The 20102-nt window shown below is 37.5% G+C and overlaps 1 protein-coding gene and 1 pseudogene across 1 annotated transcript; one reads left to right on the top strand and one right to left on the bottom strand.

Moving 5' to 3' along the window:
* The first annotated feature begins 12549 nt into the window (after positions 1–12549).
* LOC125479627 lies at positions 12550–13910 on the top strand (annotated as a pseudogene).
* Positions 13911–14115: 205 nt separating this feature from the next.
* LOC103940625 (germin-like protein subfamily 1 member 13) lies at positions 14116–16008 on the bottom strand. Its single transcript, XM_048589175.1, has 2 exons — positions 15777–16008; positions 14116–15261 (listed from the first exon to the last, which is right to left on the bottom strand). Exons 1-2 carry the CDS (start codon positions 15901–15903, stop codon positions 14708–14710), a joined length of 681 nt encoding a protein of 226 aa, XP_048445132.1. The 5' UTR covers positions 15904–16008; the 3' UTR covers positions 14116–14707.
* Positions 16009–20102: the final 4094 nt, after the last annotated feature.

The following is a 20102-nucleotide window of genomic DNA, read 5'->3' as shown; positions in this document are numbered from 1 at the left end:
GGACCAAAGGACATTAATAAAAAGAAGCACATATTGGCAGGCCCAAAGGGTTTGGAGTTTTTTGAGTTTCCTGTGAAGGAAGGGAAGGAGAGGAGGCAAGTGTCAAGGGTTTTGCATATTGCTTTGGCATGTACAAGTGCCAAACCAAGGCTAGGTCATCAATAGAAGAGATAGCTTTTAATATATCGGAGATATTGTAAGTAATGTTAACTAGATTTAATGACAGTGGTTAATGTAAGTCTTTGTTTATGTATAAGGGATCAATGTAAATACCCAAACAAAATTCAGAAAAGACTTAAATGTTAAAATGTCCTTGTGTTATAGTTATTAGGGCAATTTAGTCTCTGAGTTTTCAATTTGGCCAATTTGGTCATTGTGTTTATATTTGTTAGCCAATTAAGGACATTTTCATCTAATTTCTGTAAATTTTTAAAATGTTCCTGTGTTATAGTTATCAGGGCAATTTAGTCTCTGTGTTTTCAATTTGGCCAATTTGGTCATTGTGTTTATATTTGTTAGCCAATTAAGGACATTTTCATCTAATTTCTGTAAATTTTTTTTATAAATTATTATAAAATTATTTATTTGATTTAAAATATTTAAAAATGAAATAATAAGAAAAATTATTCTCCTCCCTAACATTACTTCATCTCTTTTCTATGTCACAACCAGTGTTTTAAAAAACTCGCCTCGGGGCATGCCTAGGTGGTCTTGGAGGCATCGCTTCTATTTTGTGGGAGTAGGTGAAATACTCGCCTAGGCTTCGTGGGGCACACCTAGGCAGCTGAGGCGCACTTGAGGCATCCCTTTTTCATTTTGAAGTTCAGAAATCTGGAATTCTTTGAATTGTAGAGTTCGCCTAACGAAGAAGATGAAGACAACTAGGGTTTTGACCTGACTTTTCATTTTTCTAAATTTCTTATTACTCACTTTGCTGACGTTTATTACCCCTCTTTGATGATATTTATTACCCCCACCATCTTCTTTTATCTTCACTTTTCATTTTTCTATACTTTTTATGACCCCACTTTCCTGACATTTCTTATCTCACTTTGCTAATAATTATTACCTAACCATCCTCCTTTCTGTTCACTTTTTAGTTAAATGTTTTTGTAAAGTATTATATTTTATAATATATATATATATAATTTTAGGTCTCGTGAGGCTTTGCCTCATGCCTCAAGGCTTTCGTCTATTCGGGGCTATCCATGAAACACCTCGCTCATACCTTCGCCCTTTAAAACATTTGTCACAACCTTAATCATTTTTCAGATTGGAAGTTTTATCTCTTATATGTGTTATTTCTCATTTATTTGCATTTTTATGTAAAGAGAAAGGGTAATTATATCTCATATAATTTTTCTTATGAATTTTTTAAAAGAGATTGAATGAAATGTCCTTAATTGGCTAAAAAGATAAACACAAGGACTAAATTAGTCAAATCGAAAACACTGGGACTAAATTGGCTATATGACTATAATATAGGGATCATTTGACATTTAAGCCTTCAGAAAATAATACGAGTCACAATAAATTCCTTCTGGAATATTTACTCGTAATAAAGGAAGCCAAGAATTAGATAGGGGGAAAAAAAAAAAAAAGGAATCATAATGTGATCAACTATATAATTATTGATTTCATTTATATTCCGGTCTCTAATTTGAAATTTGAGTTCATCTTATTGGTGAACTCCAAATGAATACAAAGATACATAAAACAAAAAAAGCATTGTTCAAAAAAAAAAAAAAAAAAAACAAAAACAAAAACAAAAACAAAAACAAAAGCAAAAGCAAAAGGCTTTTTATATTAGAACCTATAAAATGTTGAATGCACCTCATATTAAAATTTAATATTAAATGGCTTGTTTACCCCATTATGCAATAACAATTTTGACCTTATTAGGTTCCAAAAAAAAAAAAAAAAAATCTAAATACACCCCAAATCACTTTTAGCGTATTATTTATCTCCTCAAATATTAAAATCCTTCTACCCTCCATTGTTGAACAAAACCCTCCCTAACCAATGAAATTACAAACATGTTGATTGAGAAGAAAAGGCTGTTGAAGACTCTTTGAGTCGATCCCGGCTTGAAGAAGAATAAGAAGAAGAAGAAGAAGAAAAAAAAAGAAAAAGAAAAAACAAGGGCTGTTGAAGACACTTTGAGTCAACTCCAACTTGAAGAAGAAAAAAAAGGCTGTTGAAGACTCTCCAACTTTCATCTACAAGTATAATTGCATTTTTTTGTGGGACTGAGAAATGCGGCCATGATTATAATGTTTGTCCAGTCTGCTATAAGGGTCGCCACCCTCATGGACTTTGCCCATACATGAGGTTTGTCCCGAGAAACGTAACTAGTGTTGGCGGGGGCTTTCGATTGGTTTGTTCATTTTGTGGTTAGTATAATAACTCTTGCGGGCATGATAGGTTACATGCTTTTAACGTGTCATGTAGATATTGTGGAGTGGAAGGTCAACACATGTACTTTGAGTGCCCAGTGCAGATACAAAATGAAACCCCTCCCACGAGACAATATCATCATCTTGAATTGCTAAGGAATTGGGAAGATTGCATTGCATGCAGTTGTTGCATGATTATTAAGCTCATTCGTATGTTATGTCTATTCTTTATTTCCTTGAGTTTCGGCATTGTGTTCGTATGTCATGTTTGTCTTGGAATAAGCTCTGTTGTCGTCATTCATGGATGTTGGATGGTTGGATGGATAATTTGTTCAATTGTTATTTTCTTGTGTTTAATAGGGGTTTGGTTTGCTAGTACTGCTTGTTTGGAAATAGCTATTACTATAAGCTAGCAGCAGCGCTTGTTGTTGTTGGGATTTCCTAGATGTATATGATCTCGTTCATTGTTTTTAGTATTGTCTTGATTTTGGGCTTTGTCTTGGGTGGAATTTGTATTGACAACTTGTTCCAGTCAAGAACATCATCAAGTGGTACTGCTGTAATTAGTCGAAATTTAGTATAGGGATGCCCTGCATACGTTGCCCCACAACTCTAGGCCTTGCCAATTTCAGATGATTTGAAATCTTTTGGCAAACTAAATGTTCAAATGGATAGATTCAGTCCCTGAAAATTAAAAATGAGTGTTATAAGATTTGAGAAATGTGGGGTGTATGTACAAAATATAAGATGTATATTGAGAATGTAGGGTGTGGGGGTATTATGGGAAAATATGTGGGGTGTATTAAGATAATTTTTTAAGTGAAAAAACAAATGCGGGGTGTATTAGTATGTGGGGTTTATTCAACAATTTGTGAGGTGTTAATATAATAAGCCAAACAAAATATAGCAAATTCATATTAAATACCAATTTTTATTTTAAACGATAGATTTGTTAGATTAGGTATTAGATTAGGGAACCTACGGAGTTTGAACCCACGCCGTGGTGCAAAGGCAACACTCATCTCCACCATGACGGTAGAGGGCCACTTGCATATTAAATACCAAATTTAATGTAGGTGTTAGTGTTAAGGAAAAAGAATGAGGATCCTGAGGATCTTCCGATCATATCCGTTCATCGTATATCGTGCGGTTATAAATTATTGTAAATCTTTTTTTTTAAATTAAATATGAACAATATCTGACAAAAACTGACTGCATGATATACGATGAACGAATATAATTGGATGATCCGGAGAGGATTCTCATTCAACCCCGGAGAGGATTCTCATTCAACAAAAAATACCAACTTTAAGAAAAATTTTCAAACCCAACCCATTCTTTTTGGATCAAGCCATAATTTGCGGGCTAAGAATTTTATACGTGTACATTAACTTTTTTGCAACAATTTGCACATGACCCACAGGTCACTTTGTGCCCGACCACCATAATTGGTACCCAATTTTTTTTCCGATCACTGGAAAATATCAAGTCATTGTTCAACAATGGCATAAAAATACAATAGGTGCAACTTTTTCAAATTCAGTTATGTTTATTGTGTGAGTTTATTGTCACATCAAATGTATACACATTACACATTAAGAACTCATGAAAAAATTTTAGCACTTAGCACATTTTTCTAAAGCCAGTGTGATAGTGACCTTGAGATTAGTGACGAAGCCAGGATTTGCCGAGGGGAGGGGCAAAATTCAAAAGAGTGCAAGGTTTAATCAAAGTGGTTGCTTTCACATTTGAGAGTGCAAAGTTTTGAGTCAATATTCATAGCAGAAAATAATCTTTCCACCAAAGCAGTTGTAAGCAATAATATCAAAGCCAATGTAAGTAGCTTAAATTGACTAGGATTAGATCCTAAAAAATGTCAGGCGCTAATCAAACAGTGGACTAGGATCTAGCAGGCCTAGGCAAGAAAATAAGCATTAAACAATATTTACATTGTTTTTAAAAAATAATACAATATTTATAGATAATTTGAGAGTTTAAGAAAAATACGGTGGGAGTCTTAAAAGAGAAAATAAAAATACATACAAGAATAAAAAATTGAAAAAAAAAGAGAGAAATAGATTAATAAGGAAAATACTTGGTGCTGCCTAGGCAGTACCCATTTTTCATTGAGTACAATGTGACTCAATAAAGTTAAAACACGTGTCCCACTTTCCTTATTAAAACTAGCAACCAAACACCCTCTTGTTTATGGAAGACGAGCATCCAAACAACCCATTTACACCTTTCGTCCCTAACATCTCCGCACGTCTGTGTGCCATGGTTGCCATTGCTCTCATCATCACCACTTCGTTTCAAACATAAGCACAAACACAAACAATAATCTAGCAATAATTTATCCATTTGAAAACCCAATTTTTTTTTTTTTCAAATCTGGACAAACAACCAAATTTCACTACGAGCGCTCCTAGGTGTGTTTTCCGGCGAGAAGAGGGGCGACCGCCACTCTTCGCCCTCACGTAGCTTCACCACTGCTTAAGATCAGAAAATTTGATTGGCTGGTTGTCGGTAAATACGATATGCCAATTGCAGGTAAAAGTTGGCATGTCTAAAAAGGTGAGAAAATTGAGTGATAATCCTGCAATATTTTGAATAATAATAGTATTCAGAGAATTGTTGTGGTTGACTTTTCGATTGGTATCTAAACTAAAATATAGTATTTTAGTTAAAACTTGAAATTTTTCTTAAATTTGATATTTAAACTAAAAAATCCTTAGAAGATATGAAAATAGGGTTGAGCTATCACTACTTTTTGTTCAAATGCGCTACTTGATTACAAAAAAATGAATCATTCCAAGAATATCCATTTCTATTTTACTTTCCTTTCTCATTCGCCCAACCAAAACCCTAACCATAAAACAATAAAAACACAAAAATCCTTATGCCAAGAAAAGCGAAGCGGACGGGATACGACAATTTTTTGAGTTTGACAATCGCAGCAACCCCTGTGCAGTTCATCTTCTTCATCATTGAAAGCTTTCTTCTAATTCTATCGAAACCCTAACGCTAGCTTCATTCCTTCTCCTTTACTTTCTGCTTCTAATTTTGTTGTTGCCACTGCCTGTGCTGTTTCTACAGATAGTGTATCTGCAAGCCCCACAAACATGTCCATCATTTGGGAAAAAATGAACCCAAGAGGGCAAATAAATAAGTTAAAAAGGTAATATTGTCCTTAGCGCTAAATTGATGATTCTATATATTTTAATGGGTAAATATCAGTTTACTACTTTTAAGTTTCGTGATTTTCGACATTTGATACACGAAGTTTTTTTGTCCCAGAGTCATACCTAAAGTGTTAATTTTGGTACAGTCTCATACATTCGTTAGTCTAGTTGTTAAGTCTTCCGTTAACTGATGACGTGGCGCCCATGTGGACAATGACTAGGCGCCATGTGTCATAGGGCCCACATAAATATTAAAAAAAAAAATTAAAACAAAAAAAATCTTAAAAAAATGTTTATGGGCTGTCATATCCCCTACCTCAACCTCAAGACCTTCTTCTTCGAACCCAAACACCACCCGAGCCCCTTATTCCCTTTTCTCCTCTGCACACTGGAACGGGAAATCAGCTCCGCCGCGAAAAGGGTGCATATAATCACAATGTTCCATGTCGTCCCGTTCGAATCCTCCGATGGAAGCGAGCTGGCTGAAACGGGAAATTAGCTTTGCCAGGCATCTCGATTCGCAGACGCTGAAATTGACGGCGAGCCAATTGGTTTGGTTGGACTTGTCCATGAAATTCACGTAATCAAGCCGCTCAAATCTGGTGTTCCCCAAATTTGTGAGCTTAATTTTCCTTTCGCACCCTCTGTCTTTGATTTCACCGGCAGATTCTCTAAATCCCGACGGGCACACGCAGTAAGAGGAGCTCAAACCGTCGCTGATCGTGGACTTTGCATAATTCGTACCCGGCTTGCTAGACGATGTTTCATTGCCACAAACTGGGATTGAAGCTGTAAATTCTGAAATTCCCATCGTCTCGATCGTTAGTCTTCGAGATCGATTCAAGTAGAAATCGGAGGCGAAACGACTCGTTGTTTGCTTGTTGCACTTTGCCTTTTAGAGTCTCCTGAAACTCTTCCATTTCCTGTAAATTAAGTTTCTGTCCTTGCGGACGAAGAGTCTGGTGGTGTTTGGGTTCGAAGAAGAAGGTCCTAGGGTTGAGGTAGGGGAATCCAGATCTGGTGCTGGTCAACCTATATCTAGGTTTGGTGTTGGATCGTGATGGGTTCACTACCCTACATCTGGGTGTGATCAAGGGGCGAGCTGGCCGAGTTGGCCCGAGTTAGACCCGCGGCGAGGGTGTGCGGATGAAAGAAGGGAGAGAGAGGGTCGAGGGTTGAGGTAGGGTGCCCAGAAACTTTTTTTTTTTTTTTCTTTTTATATTGAGTTGGTCGGGGGTTATGAGAGGGAAAGGGTTGGGGGTTGAGGAAGGGAGAAGGTTAGATTTGCACACATAGGTGGAGGCCGAGAAGGGAGGCGGAAGCGACGGATGATTTGGGTTGAGGAAGAACAGCCTTATTGACACTTGGCGCCCATTCATTGTCCATGTGGGTGCCACATCATTAGTTAACGGAAGACTTAACAGTTTGACTAACGGATGTATGAGATTGTCCCAAAATTTATTCTTAAGGTATGACTTTGGGACGAAAAAAACTTGATGTACTAAATGTTGAAAACCACGAAACATGAAGGTAGTAAACTGATATTTACCCTATTTTAATTTACGTAGTTTTTATGTGTGTGTGTATTTGTAAATTTGGATACAGATGCAGTATATGAACTTTTCCCCGCAGTTTTCTACTTCATCAGCAATCATATATAGGTGCATTCTATATATTTTTGTAAAGCACAGTTACTATATTATAAGTTGGAGAGACTAACACAGATGGTTCTGCAAAATTGTGACAAATTAAAGAGTAATACATTGAGAGTTGGACTGTTATAATACTGTAATTTGAAGAAGGCATTTATTATCTTTGATTCTTGATGAATTTCTTTGTTTGGTTACATTAGAGGGTTTGAACTTGTTAGCACTAGTAGAAAAAATAGCTTGTGCGATGAGATTTTGCGCAACGAAACAAATTTCGTCGCCTAAGCGGCACTTGCGCGACAAAAATATATAATAGTTTACACGACGAAAATATTCGCCGCGTAAGAATACTTCGTGATCGTTGCCCAAGAATAAGCGGGAAATTTTTTTTTTTCCGCCAAATGTTTGCACGACGAATATTTCCACATATTCATCGCTCAAAGTTTCACTGAAAATGGTCATATACTCTTTAAAAGCTCCCATTTAGTGTGCATTTATAACGCATTTTGCGTGACCAAGTCCACACTCGGACCCGGAATGCACACTAGGGCTCCGAATTAAGCTGTGCTGGCGGACACCAGGAGGGTGAAGAAGCCATAAAGTGCAGTGATGTGAAAAATGTGAATAAATTTAAACCTAAAAGTGCCTAAATATAAGAGTGTGCTTGCGAGCAAGAGTGAACCCATTTCACATGTGATGTCAGAGCATAAGTAAAGAACAATAAGGTAGGATGAGAATCGTACCATCGAAGGTAGCCACTTATACCAAGATTTGCCAAGAATCTTCGTCAATACGAAAGCTCAGCTGCTAAAACCTGAAGGGGCAAAAAATAAGGGTGAGTGGGCCTAAAAATAAAGTTTTATAAAAACCTTTTTGAAAACATTGTAACCCCTTGTCGTAAAACAAGTATAGTTTTCAAAATATACATACTACGTATAATATGAAAATACTTACCTGAGCCAGCAGTATCTTAAGAATGCAATACGTAACAAACTTTCGTAAATAAACACATGACGTCTGTAATCACATATTCTCACATAAATAAACAAATCATATCGAGTGCTCATCGACACATGCTGACACACAAGTTCATGTAGAGATATTCTTACATAACAAGACTGGGTGTAACAATGATATACATTATAATACTACAATCACGTGAATACAGGCGCTATGCGTAGCATATACGAGTCCTAATTGCCTAAAGCAATTTAGGATAGGACTGGTACCTACAATGGATCCAAAATGAATGTATGGTGCGATGTGCACATGCACGTGAAAGACTGGCCCTGGCCTGGGCGAGTATTAACACCGGTGTAGAAAACAATGCGCAGATAACATAAATATAGTCATGCCATAATGATTCGATAATTCTAGTCAACATAACATTATTCATAGCCGTAGATTTAGATAAGGCATCCTGTAAGATTTATAATGATTTCCTAATTCTCATTGTTACATCATTTCCTATAAATGTTAATTTAATTACGACAGTCACATAGAAAATTCATTATTAGAAGTATATATGGAAACTAAACAAATATATGTATATATAAAGAAAAGACTCACTCACATATCATGTCGTCGGGTCAAACCTACCTCGCTGGCATCAAAGATCCTTGCGATACGTTTCACCTAGAAACGAAACCATTAACGTAAATATATAACGTATTAACGTACTTACGCGTTGTCGTACAAAGTACGGCTAATAAAGGAACTATTTTAAAAAGGTCGAATTTTAGAAAGTGGATGGCGGATTTGGATTCAGCATGTCGAGAAACCTAAGGAGGGACCTCTGGTTCCTCCAAGCGTCACCACACGCGTTGCTGCATGCGCCGCCATAAGGTGGCTGTACATGCAGCAATGCACCACCACGCTGTGGCTTCCCATGCGCCTTCTTCACGATACCTGCTGTTTCTGTAGGTTTTTCCCTCGATTTTCAAAGTTAATTTCTAGCTCAAAACCTAACCATTTTCAGTGTTCTACCTATGTATGTAAAGCTTGTAATGAAGAGAGTATGATTATATCGTCATGGGGACAAATCGTGGTCTGGGATGGCCAGAAAAAAAAAACATCTTGAAAGTGGCCGGATGGCCACGGTTTTACTTCTCCAGAAAATTGGGGAAAGTCTCCCCTTCGTCCCTACAGTCTCCAAACCCTACCAAAACAAGTGCAAAACCCTAAGATCTTCCACATATATCAAAAATGGAGGAAAATGGAGTGTTCCCGATACCTACCTTGGTTAAAATCGACGAGAACTCAACGGAAAAGATGATGAACAATGACAATGGCCACTGTGCAGTGCAAGCTCCACGTCTGGGTTTGATGTTCATGGTTTGAGCTTAACAAAGATAGGAAATAAAAAAGTGTGGTGGTGGTTTGGCTTGCCGGAGCCGGTGAGTGATGGTGATGTTGCTGTTGCACCATTTCGGTGCCTGCAGAGAGACGATGGAGAGTTTGAAGAGAGTTTAAGAGTGTAGAGAGTATGGTGAGGTGGTGATCTAGATTTTTGACGCTTGTCGGAATGGCCACCGTCGCAGGTGGCTGGTGGTGGTGGCTCGGTGCACTGTGCACATAGATAGGGTTTTGAGATGAAAGTGAGAGAGATAGAGTGAGATGTGGGAAATGAGAAGAAAAATATTGAAAAACTTGAGAGGGACCCGAGAGGTTTGGAAGGCACTAGATAGGAGGAAGGACTGAGGAGTCCTACGTGGGTGGGTCCCACTGGACATAAAGCTCAAAAGAAAATGTTAAAATAACAAAGAGCCGATTACCTAGAATAATGAAGTTACTAAAATGCCCTTCAACTTTTTAAGTCCATAAAATCTCCATTGTAACTCTAAGTCCAATTCTATTTGTGCCTACGCGTTCGTATTGTCGAGTACTACAAGGATACGCTAAAAGAATATTTTGTACGTCTTATTAAACGCTGGTCAAAGAAAGTCAATACCATTGCCTTTACGGGCATTTTCGTCAATTCACTCTTTTAAAATTAATAAAATCGTAAAAATTAGGGATGGGTTATTGCAAAGTGGTCGTCGCGCAAAGTGTAAAACCCAATTTCAGAACCCTAGTTTTCAAAGGTTTTGTTTCAAAGGTGAAGGCTGATTTGGTTCCTAATTCAACGAAAAGTTGGAGGGAGAAGGCTCTCGCGAAGGGAAAGGTGAAAAATAAATTTATTGTTGAATTAGTTGTCTTATATTTGATATGGTTGAAATTTTTTTTTTAATAGTCTATTACTTTTAAAAATTTTGTGGTAGAAAAAGAAATGAGGAAAGGTGTGTTGTGAATAGAGAGGTACCGCCGTAAGCGATTACCCTCCTTTGAAGACAAAAGTAGGGCTGATGCATACGTCGAACTTAGGTTTGACATTGGGGGTTTAGTGCAGAACCAATGTTCTACCAAGTTTGAGTCTTGGAAAATGGTGCCTGAGGAGTTGAAGAAGCCCATGGTGGAGGAGTTATCGGTAAGTTCGTATTAAAGAATGTATAATTTTTTTTTTAAGGAGTATTTTTAAATTACTAATTTTTTTTTATTGGCATTAATACATGTTCATTGGGATGTTGATGAAATCGATGAGAAGCATCGAAAGTATCTGGATGACCTTTTCAAGATGCATTTCCAGCAGTAGAAGTTCGATTTGCAGTGGGATGCGAAGCGTGGGGGAGTTCCCGATGCCCCTGCTGATGCCCCAGAGGAGGAGGATTAAAGTTTATTGGTTTTGTTTTTTTTTAAATTTGTTTAGTTATTAATGAAATAAAATATATTTGGACGTTATGTTGACTTTAATTAATAAATTGTGTTATATGGATGACTATTGATATTTGCATTATTTATAATATGTATTTGGGTAATACATTATTTTTATTAATTATTTTGGTAATGTTTAATTAGGTTTGAGTTTTTATTTAGATTAAAATAAAAATTTACATTAGTTAAAAAGAAAACGGAAAAAAATGATTTTTTTTTTTAAATATGCTTGTTGCGCGACTAACAGAGTACTCATTACGCAAATTGTTACATTAATTAATTATAAAGAAAACGAAAAAAATAAAAAAATATTTAGACTTGCGCGACGAATATATATGTTAGTCGTGCAAATATACTTTGCATGATGAACACCATATTCGTCGCGCAAAATGATTCGTGCAAAGTAATCTTTATAATGTAGTTTTAGCTATAGAGGCAGAAACTGTAGTAAAACTACAGAATCCACCTCTGCACCTCCTCCCCCTTCGTTTTTCTTTAATCCAGCATCCGTCACTTCCATTTTCTCTCAATTTCATCATCTAATACTCCATCCATCTTCTTCTCTAGGTTGATCAAGCTATCTCGGTGTGTTTGGTAAGAGGTTTTTTTTTTTTTTGTTAGGGTAAAGGTATTAATGTCAATTCATACCAATGCCATGAAATTCGTTGCCTATAAGGATATTGTGTGTGATTAGCGATTGGTGAAGAACGATTTGGAAGGTATTTTCTTTCTTCTATTTTAAAAAAATATAAAATTAATTAAATTATGTTGTTAAATTTGTACGTGACGTACAAATATGTGTTGTGATGCACAAAATTAATTGTAATTAACTTTGTACTTATTTTTTTTTTTTAGTAAAACTTAGTTTCCCGTTCGAGGATTAGTTAGATTTCACGCATGGATGCGAAAGCATGACTGCAGTACAATTGATTCTTGAATTGTCCCATTATTTGAATAGTTTGGGAATGCACTATTATGGCGTGTTGTTTAATGTTCAAGGATTAGGTTTCGGTTGTGGGGATTTCGGTGTCATCGCTGTACATTCTTTGGATGGCACATAGGTATTTCATATCTATGTCGTCCATCTGAAGAACTATACTGAGATGCCGCTAAAATTCCTCCACGTCGAAATCTAATCTGATGTAGTCGTAATGTGACATAACTTTGCATTCCCGAATAGGATAGGGCCCTTATCGAAGGCATAAGGTGGCAATATCATTTGTATGAAGTTGTGATTGTTGTACTGTTATTATGGTTGCATGAATTGTGGACAGAATATGGATGCAAAACCTGAATAGATGCGTAGACGAATACTTGGATGAAATTGAGGGTTTTATTGACTTTGCACGTACACACAACCTGGGTGTAACGAGAATTCGGTGTCCATGTAAGAGGTGTAACAACACGTTAAGGGACACAATTGAAAATGTTCGATTTCATTTAGTAAGGAATGGAATGGTAGAGGCCAATAATGCTTGGAACCATCATAGGGACCAATTAGACAATGCTTCGTCTTCAAACGCCACAAGAGTGGCCAATGTTGAACCTAATGTGGATCCTAATGAACAGCAGCCCGACCCAAAAAAGAAAAAGCCCAGCAGCATATAATGTGCATGTTATTGATGACAAATATGAGCGGAAGCGAATGCTGCATTCTAGTTCAAATAAGATTAACGGATGCCTCGGTTGTTATATATGTCAGATATGGAAGAGAGGATGAAGATGCTGGCATCTAACACAGCTCAACAAGACACTGGAGACACCTTCGCTGAACGAGCCGAGGCTTACTACAAACGACGCCCTCAGCTTCTCTCTCTGCTTCAAGACTTGTACAATGCCTGCCTCACTTTATCCGATCGTTACGTTCAAACAATCGCCAAAACCAATCATTGACGAGGACACTCCTCCCAAACCTCAATCACTGATAATGACTACTATGACGACTATCATGACCAACAAGACCGAGATGGTGATACATTAAGCCAGATGGATTCGTACGTGGACAGTTCCCTCTCCTATCAGCAATTACCTCTGGCTGCTGCCGCTCAGGATGATGGTATGGTTTTGGATTTGGACGCGATTGTTACGGAGATTGTGATGAAGAATGTCGAATGCGATATCTTACTTGATGAGGCCAACACCACAGAGAGGCGATACAACGAGTCATCCAGGAAGATAGAGTTGCAGAAGAGCTTGCTTGAGGTGCTGGAGTCCGAAAGGCTCATACTACTGCATGAGAATGCCAAGTTGGGGTACAAAATGGGTGCACTGATGGAAGAGAACAAAGCCCTCGCATCCGAGTCCATGTTCATCAAGAGGAAAGCTGGAGAGCTGGCTAGATGTCTGCTCAAGGTGAGGGAGGATCAGAGGGTGTGCATGCTTAGCCGTAAAATCGAGGACCTGCAGGGCCAGATTTATGGGTTGGAGAGGAGGAACAAGGAGTACTATGAGCAACTCGTGAAGAGAGACCAATGGTCCTCCCAACTTGTACAAGAAGAGAGTAGGAGCATCAACAACAAGAGCAAGTTTAATGGGAATGAGGTGAACATGGCGGTTTGCTTCCAAATAGGGAAGATCAATCGGAGGCTGAAGAGCGGTAACAGCACAGTGAAGGATTTTGGCGCTGTGAGCGGGAAGAAGGGTTTGAGTTGGTGGGGAAAGGTCAAGAACATGGATTTGTTTCTGTGCGGAGGCTCTACATTACCTTAATGGTATCTGTTTAGTAAACTTAAGTTAACGGTGGTCTGTTTATATTTCTTCTATTGTTCGGTTGACTCAACGCTGTAATGAACCTGATGACTCCATGGTGATCCTGCCTTATATTAGTTTCATGGTCAAGGAGAATTTGATGCTGAAACCAGGTAAGGTGTGCCACGAAAGTTGAAGTTGCCAACTTTTAATCTATGACTAAACTATTGAATGCTTCAAATGAATTTCCAGCGTTTGGGTCGTTATTTGGAAACTGTACAGTTCATTAAGCAAAACCGATTTCCTCACACAGATGAAAAAGGGACAGTTCTCAAACAGAATTCTGTCTCTAAATTTAGTCAAAACTTGTCTGAAAAATCGGATATGAGGAGACTATAACGAGTAGATTGGAAGATTAGTAAAATGAACACTACACTCTGATCCTGATCCTTAGCATAACAAATGTCTTGTAGATTACGACTATTAAATAGGTACATCAGAAAGTTGTGAGATCCCCACTCGTCCAGGGACATAGTGCTAGTTAGGCTCATGAAAAAAAAACTTACAGATTTCACGAACTTGTATATATACAATACCCTGAGGCTGTTGCAATTGATTTAAAGAGAAAAAAAAAAAGAGAAAAGTGCTGGTCCTATAACTTACCATTTCTTCAGTATACGTAATCATCTTCTTCTTCCTTTTTACCGCCATTCTTAATACATCAGGGTCAAAATTGGCTGGACTCGTCTTGAGTTCTAGAAACCCAGCTACATCTACATGACAAGTAATTGCTTTTTTCGATTGTTCAAACTAAAAGTAAGAGCTCGACCGAAAAAAAAAAAAAAAAAAAAAAAAAACTTCCAAGTAAGAGATTTCGGGATAAGCAACATGCATCACTGTTTTATTAATATTATACTGGCACATCATTACATAAGCAAAATCAAACCATGATCTTCTTATTTACTTAATATTAGATTTCATATAATTAATTTGTGTAGTTGTTTTAATATTAGGTTTCATATAATTTGTGTAGTCGTTTTGATTAATGGTTGTTGTACCAAAACTGTTTCTGAAGATAATCAACCTCCTTCTCGTCCACCTGGAATGCCTTGGCCAAAACATCAGGGTTGATGTGAGGGTTGGATCCGAAGACTGCATTCGCAATGGTGATCACTCCCGGGTTCTGGCTGCTGAGACCCGCGATGGCCAAAGCGTTGGTTGTTCCGACATTGAGTTGGAAGTGAATGAGACCGACTGGGAACACAAACACATCTCCTTTGTACAACACTTTGGTGAACAGCCGATTGCCGTCGGCATTGGATGTGACGAATCCGACGTAGAGTGAGCCTTCCAAGACTATGAGTATCTCCGTGGCACGAGGGTGAGTGTGAGGAGGATTGAGGCCATTTGGTGCAAAGTCTAAGCGAGCAAAGGATATGCCGAGAGTGTTGAGTCCGGGTATATCGTCTACATTTGCCGCCGTAACAATTGAACCAATCGGATTCGATGTGTTTCCGGGGTTCCGGAGCTTGTCAGAGAAGAAATCGTTTGCTGACGCAAGTTTTGGGTTCTTGCAGAACTTCCCGTTCACAAACACTGTTCGAAATGAAACAGACAAACAAATTAATCTTTTTTTTTTTTTTTTTTTTTTTAAATTTTTTTTATGTACGTACAGTACATGCATGGATGATGATGAGCCATCAGCCATGTAACATCAGCCTTGCACAATCATATAGGTTTTAGGCCTGAGTAATGTTATTCATACTATATTTTTGTATCATATTTTCTTAATTATTAGTTTATTAAATAATAAATTAAATTTAAAAATTTGATTAATTCAAATGATGTGGCCGTCCACATGCAATGCTACCTAAGGTGATATAAAATGTGGTACAACCCAAGAGCACATTCTATTTGAGAATAGTTAGTAAGACTAATATGGTATGAATAACATTACTCTTTAGGCCTTGCTATTTCCTACATACTCTATATATTTACTGAAAGGAATTTTACTTGACAAAAAAATAAAACATAAATTAATTATACAACATAAGAGTAATCTTAATTAATGATATTGTATTTACGTAATTAAAACGTATAATTATACGTACCAGCAGGATCGGTGTTATTAATTGCTACGCAAAAGTCTTGAAGAGGACTTGGATCAGAGGCAGAGGCAAGGAGGGTGGCGAATGCTAATAGGGCAATAGCAGTTACAGGGAAATGAACTCCTTTCATCGCTAGCTAAAGTTTATAGGAAATTATCCTATAGATTAGCAAGGACTTGGACCTTGTACTTTGATATATACCGTGTAACTAAAGTAGTATTAGATGATCAGTTGCTTTGAGATGGATGCAAATTATGTATGGGGACACTTCTGTATTTATAGATTAGCAAGAGACACTGATGATGAACTGGTCTTGGATTTTCTTTCTCGATAATCGAAGCAGGTAAAGACTTGGATTAATTCTAGAACCAGATAAAGACTTGGTTGTAATTACGAATTGATTGAACTGGTCGTGGATTATAATTTAATATTAACTGAACTGGTCTTGGATTATAATTTATTATTAATAAAATTTAGTAAAACTAAAATATGCGCATATAGGTGTTTTCAGTAACTAATTAAATCGATCTCAATTAAGATAGCCGAAATTAAAACTATAAATTATGAATAATTTGACACTTGAAATCAGAAGCTACTTATGTTTGAATTTTCCAGCACATAAATAATTTGACTGGGTCCCTTTATTTGGTGTTTCAATATACAATATACAATTTTGCTTGAAAAAGAACAAGTGAAGAATATCCTGTTAAAGTTAACTTTAATCCCACAATTGTTGAGGGCAATTGACAAATGCAACAAAGAAAAGCTACAATTTGAGATGAAAAACTAGAATTTTAAACTTTTGGATCATACGAGTATCCAATTCAATCGAGGATTTTTCTCTTTTTTTTTTTCTTCGTTTTTAAAATTTTTGGGTTTTTCTGTGCTTTTTCTGCTCAACGATGGTGTTGGCGTCGGCTTTTATGGAGATTCTAAGACGACCCACGATAGTTGAGGTGCTGGGGGAGTTGATGATGTTGATAACCCCTATGTCGATTGGTGTGATTGTTATTGGGGGTTTGGTTGGATGGGAGTGGAAGCTTAAATGGGCGAGCTATGGTTGGCCGAGAGAACTTAAGAGATTTTTTGTTCCTGGTTTTTGAGAGAGAGCTGGAGAGATCGAGAGAGGTGTATCGGAAGCAGTAGAAGAGCTTTCTGCGATGACCAACACGTGGGTTTATCCTATCAAGAAAGGAGAACAACAGCTGAAACTCAAGGACGCATTATACCCACATGCGTATCACATAGATAAAACTGTCATTTTACTATTAAGATTGAAACTAAAAAAGCAAAAGAACAGCAAAACAAGGGATAAAACGTGAAAACACCAAATATTACTGTGTTCTATAATATGTAATTTCCGTTCTTTTCTTCTCATTGTAGTAATCTTCTAGTCATGGTTAGTCATGTTTTCATAAATTGGACAATGAACAAAGTTTGGCCCCGAAAAGATGTCCAATGCGGACCTGATTTCTCATGTAAATCCAAATTGATCAAAAGTGAACAATTAACAAAAATATGTCTACGTTGGTGCACTTGAATTTCGAAGTGGTCCAATATAGAATGAGTTTTACTATAAGGAATATATGGTCGCGGCTTATTCAACTTCAAATATGAAGTGTTTAGACCATCCCCATCTTTGGGTTAAAACCTAAATATTTTAATTCAGAAAATTTATGTCACATCTCGGCCCGGGCCTCCACCACATCCTCGCCCAGGCCCCCATCACATCCCGGGCTCAACTCCACCATAGCACGATATTGTCCGCTTTGGGTCCCGACCACGCTCTCTCGGTTTTGTTTTTGGGAACTCACACGAGAACTTCCCAGTGTGTCACCCATCTTGGGATTGCTCTCGCTTAACTTCGAGTTCTTACGGAACCCGAAGCCAGTGAGTTCTCAAAAGGCCTCGTGCTATTTGAAGGTGGGCAGGTACATATAAGGCTTACAGAATCCACTCCCCAGGACGATGTGGGATATTACAATTTAGATTTTAATTCAGAAACAGTTTTTCTCCTCCAACCATTCTGGGTTAAATTTTTAGCCTTAGATTATTAAAGAATGAATTTAGGATAATTTCTTTCTTAAAGTAACTTTTTTTTTTAATAGAAAAATTATGTAGACTATCATAATTTAATTTTATGAACATTTTAACCTAAAAATATTTACATTCCAATATATATTGAAAAATCACTAAACCGACACCATGAAACTCGTGGAATACTACGAAAGAATATGAAACACATAAAATAATTTTTTTCTAACTACTTTAGCAGTTGGATTTAAATTTGGACCGTTAGATATCTTTTTTTACCGTTGGATTTGATTAAGTTAGATCTTAATCATTGAATTCAATGAATTTATAAATATAAAACTAAAAAAAATAAATATACATATATGGTAGGTCAGCTCCACTAATAGAATCCTAGGCTAAGCCCTGATTGGGTACTGAGGTGACTTTAAAAAAAGTGGTAGTAGTAGCTGCTAGATGATCAGTTACTTAGAGATGGATGAAAATTATGTATGGGGACACTTCTGTATTTATAGATTAGCAAGAGACACTGATGATGAACTGGTCTTGGATTTTCCCTCTCGATAATCGAAGCAGGTAAAAGACTTGGATTAATTTTTAGAAGCAGGTATAGACTTGGTTGTAACTACTAATTAATTGAACTGGTGCGATGTGCACATGCACGTGAAAGATTGGCCCTGGCCTGGGCGAGTATTAACACCAGTGTAGAAAACAATGCGCAGATAACATAAATATAGTCATGCCATAATGATTCGATAATTCTAGTCAACATAACATTATTCATAGCCGTAGATTTAGCTAAGGCATCCTGTAAGATTTATAATGATTTCCTAATTCTCATTGTTACATCATTTCCTATAAATGTTAATTTAATTACGACAGTCACATAGAAAATTCATTATTAGAAGTATATATGGAAACTAAACAAATATATGTATATATAAAGAAAAGACTCACTCACATATCATGTCGTCAGGTCAAACCTACCTCGCTGGCATCAAAGATCCTTGCGATGCGTTTCACCTAGAAACGAAACCATTAACGTACATATATAACGTATTAACGTACTTACGCGTTTTCGTACAAAGTACGGCTAATAAAGGAACTATTTTAAAAAGGTCGAATTTTAGAAAGTGGATGGCGGATTTGGATTCAGCATGTCGAGAAGCCTAAGGAGGGACCTCTGGTTCCTCCAAGCGTCACCACACGCGTTGCTGCATGCGCCGCCATAAGGTGGCTGTACATGCAGCAATGCACCACCACGCTGTGGCTTCCCATGCGCCTTCTTCACGATACCTGCTGTTTCTGTAGGTTTTTCCCCCGATTTTCAAAGTTAATTTCTAGGTCAAAACCTAACCATTTTCAGTGTTCTACCTATGTATGTAAAGCTTGTAATGAAGAGAGTATGATTATATCGTCATGGGGACAAATCGTGGTCTGGGATGGCCAGAAAAAAAAACGTCTTGAAAGTGGCCGGATGGCCACGGTTTTACTTCTCCAGAAAATTGGGGAAAGTCTCCCCTTCGTCCTTACAGTCTCCAAACCCTACCAAAACAAGTGCAAAACCCTAAGATCTTCCACATATATCAAAAATGGAGGAAAATGGAGTGTTCCCGATACCTACCTTGGTTAAAATCGACGAGAACTCAACGGAAAAGATGATGAACAATGACAATGGCCACTGTGCAGTGCAAGCTCCACGTCTGGGTTTGATGTTCATGGTTTGAGCTTAACAAAGATAGGAAATAAAAAAGTGTGGTGGTGGTTTAATGGTTTGGCTTGCCGGAGCCGGTGAGTGATGGTGATGTTGTTGTTGCACCATTTCGGTGCCTGCAGAGAGACGATGGAGAGTTTGAAGAGAGTTTAAGAGTGTAGAGAGTATGGTGAGGTGGTGATCTAGATTTTTGACGCTTGCCGGAGTGGCCACCGTCGTAGGTGGCTGGTGGTGGTGGCTCGGTGCACTGTGCACGTAGATAGGGTTTTGAGATGAAGGTGAGAGAGATAGAGTGAGATGTGGGAAATGAGAAGAAAAATATTGAAAAACTTGAGAGGGACCCGAGAGGTTTGGAAGGCACTGGATAGGAGGAAGGACTGAGGAGTCCTACGTGGGTGGGTCCCACTGGACATAAAGCTCAAAAGAAAATGTTAAAATAACAAAGAGCCAATTACCTAGAATAATGAAGTTACTAAAATGCCCTTCAACTTTTTAAGTCCATAAAATCTCCATTGTAACTCTAAGTCCAATTCTATTTGTGCCTACACGTTCGTATTGTCGAGTACTACAAGGATACGCTAAAA

This window comes from the organism of the source record quoted next, unplaced genomic scaffold (genome assembly GCF_019419815.1).
Source record: "Pyrus x bretschneideri cultivar Hongxiangsu unplaced genomic scaffold, Pyrus_bretschneideri_v1 Contig3, whole genome shotgun sequence".
In the NCBI taxonomy this organism is placed as follows: Eukaryota; Viridiplantae; Streptophyta; class Magnoliopsida; order Rosales; family Rosaceae; genus Pyrus; species Pyrus x bretschneideri.
Note: the sequence above shows the minus strand (reverse complement) of the source record. Positions and strands in the feature narration are given on the sequence as shown.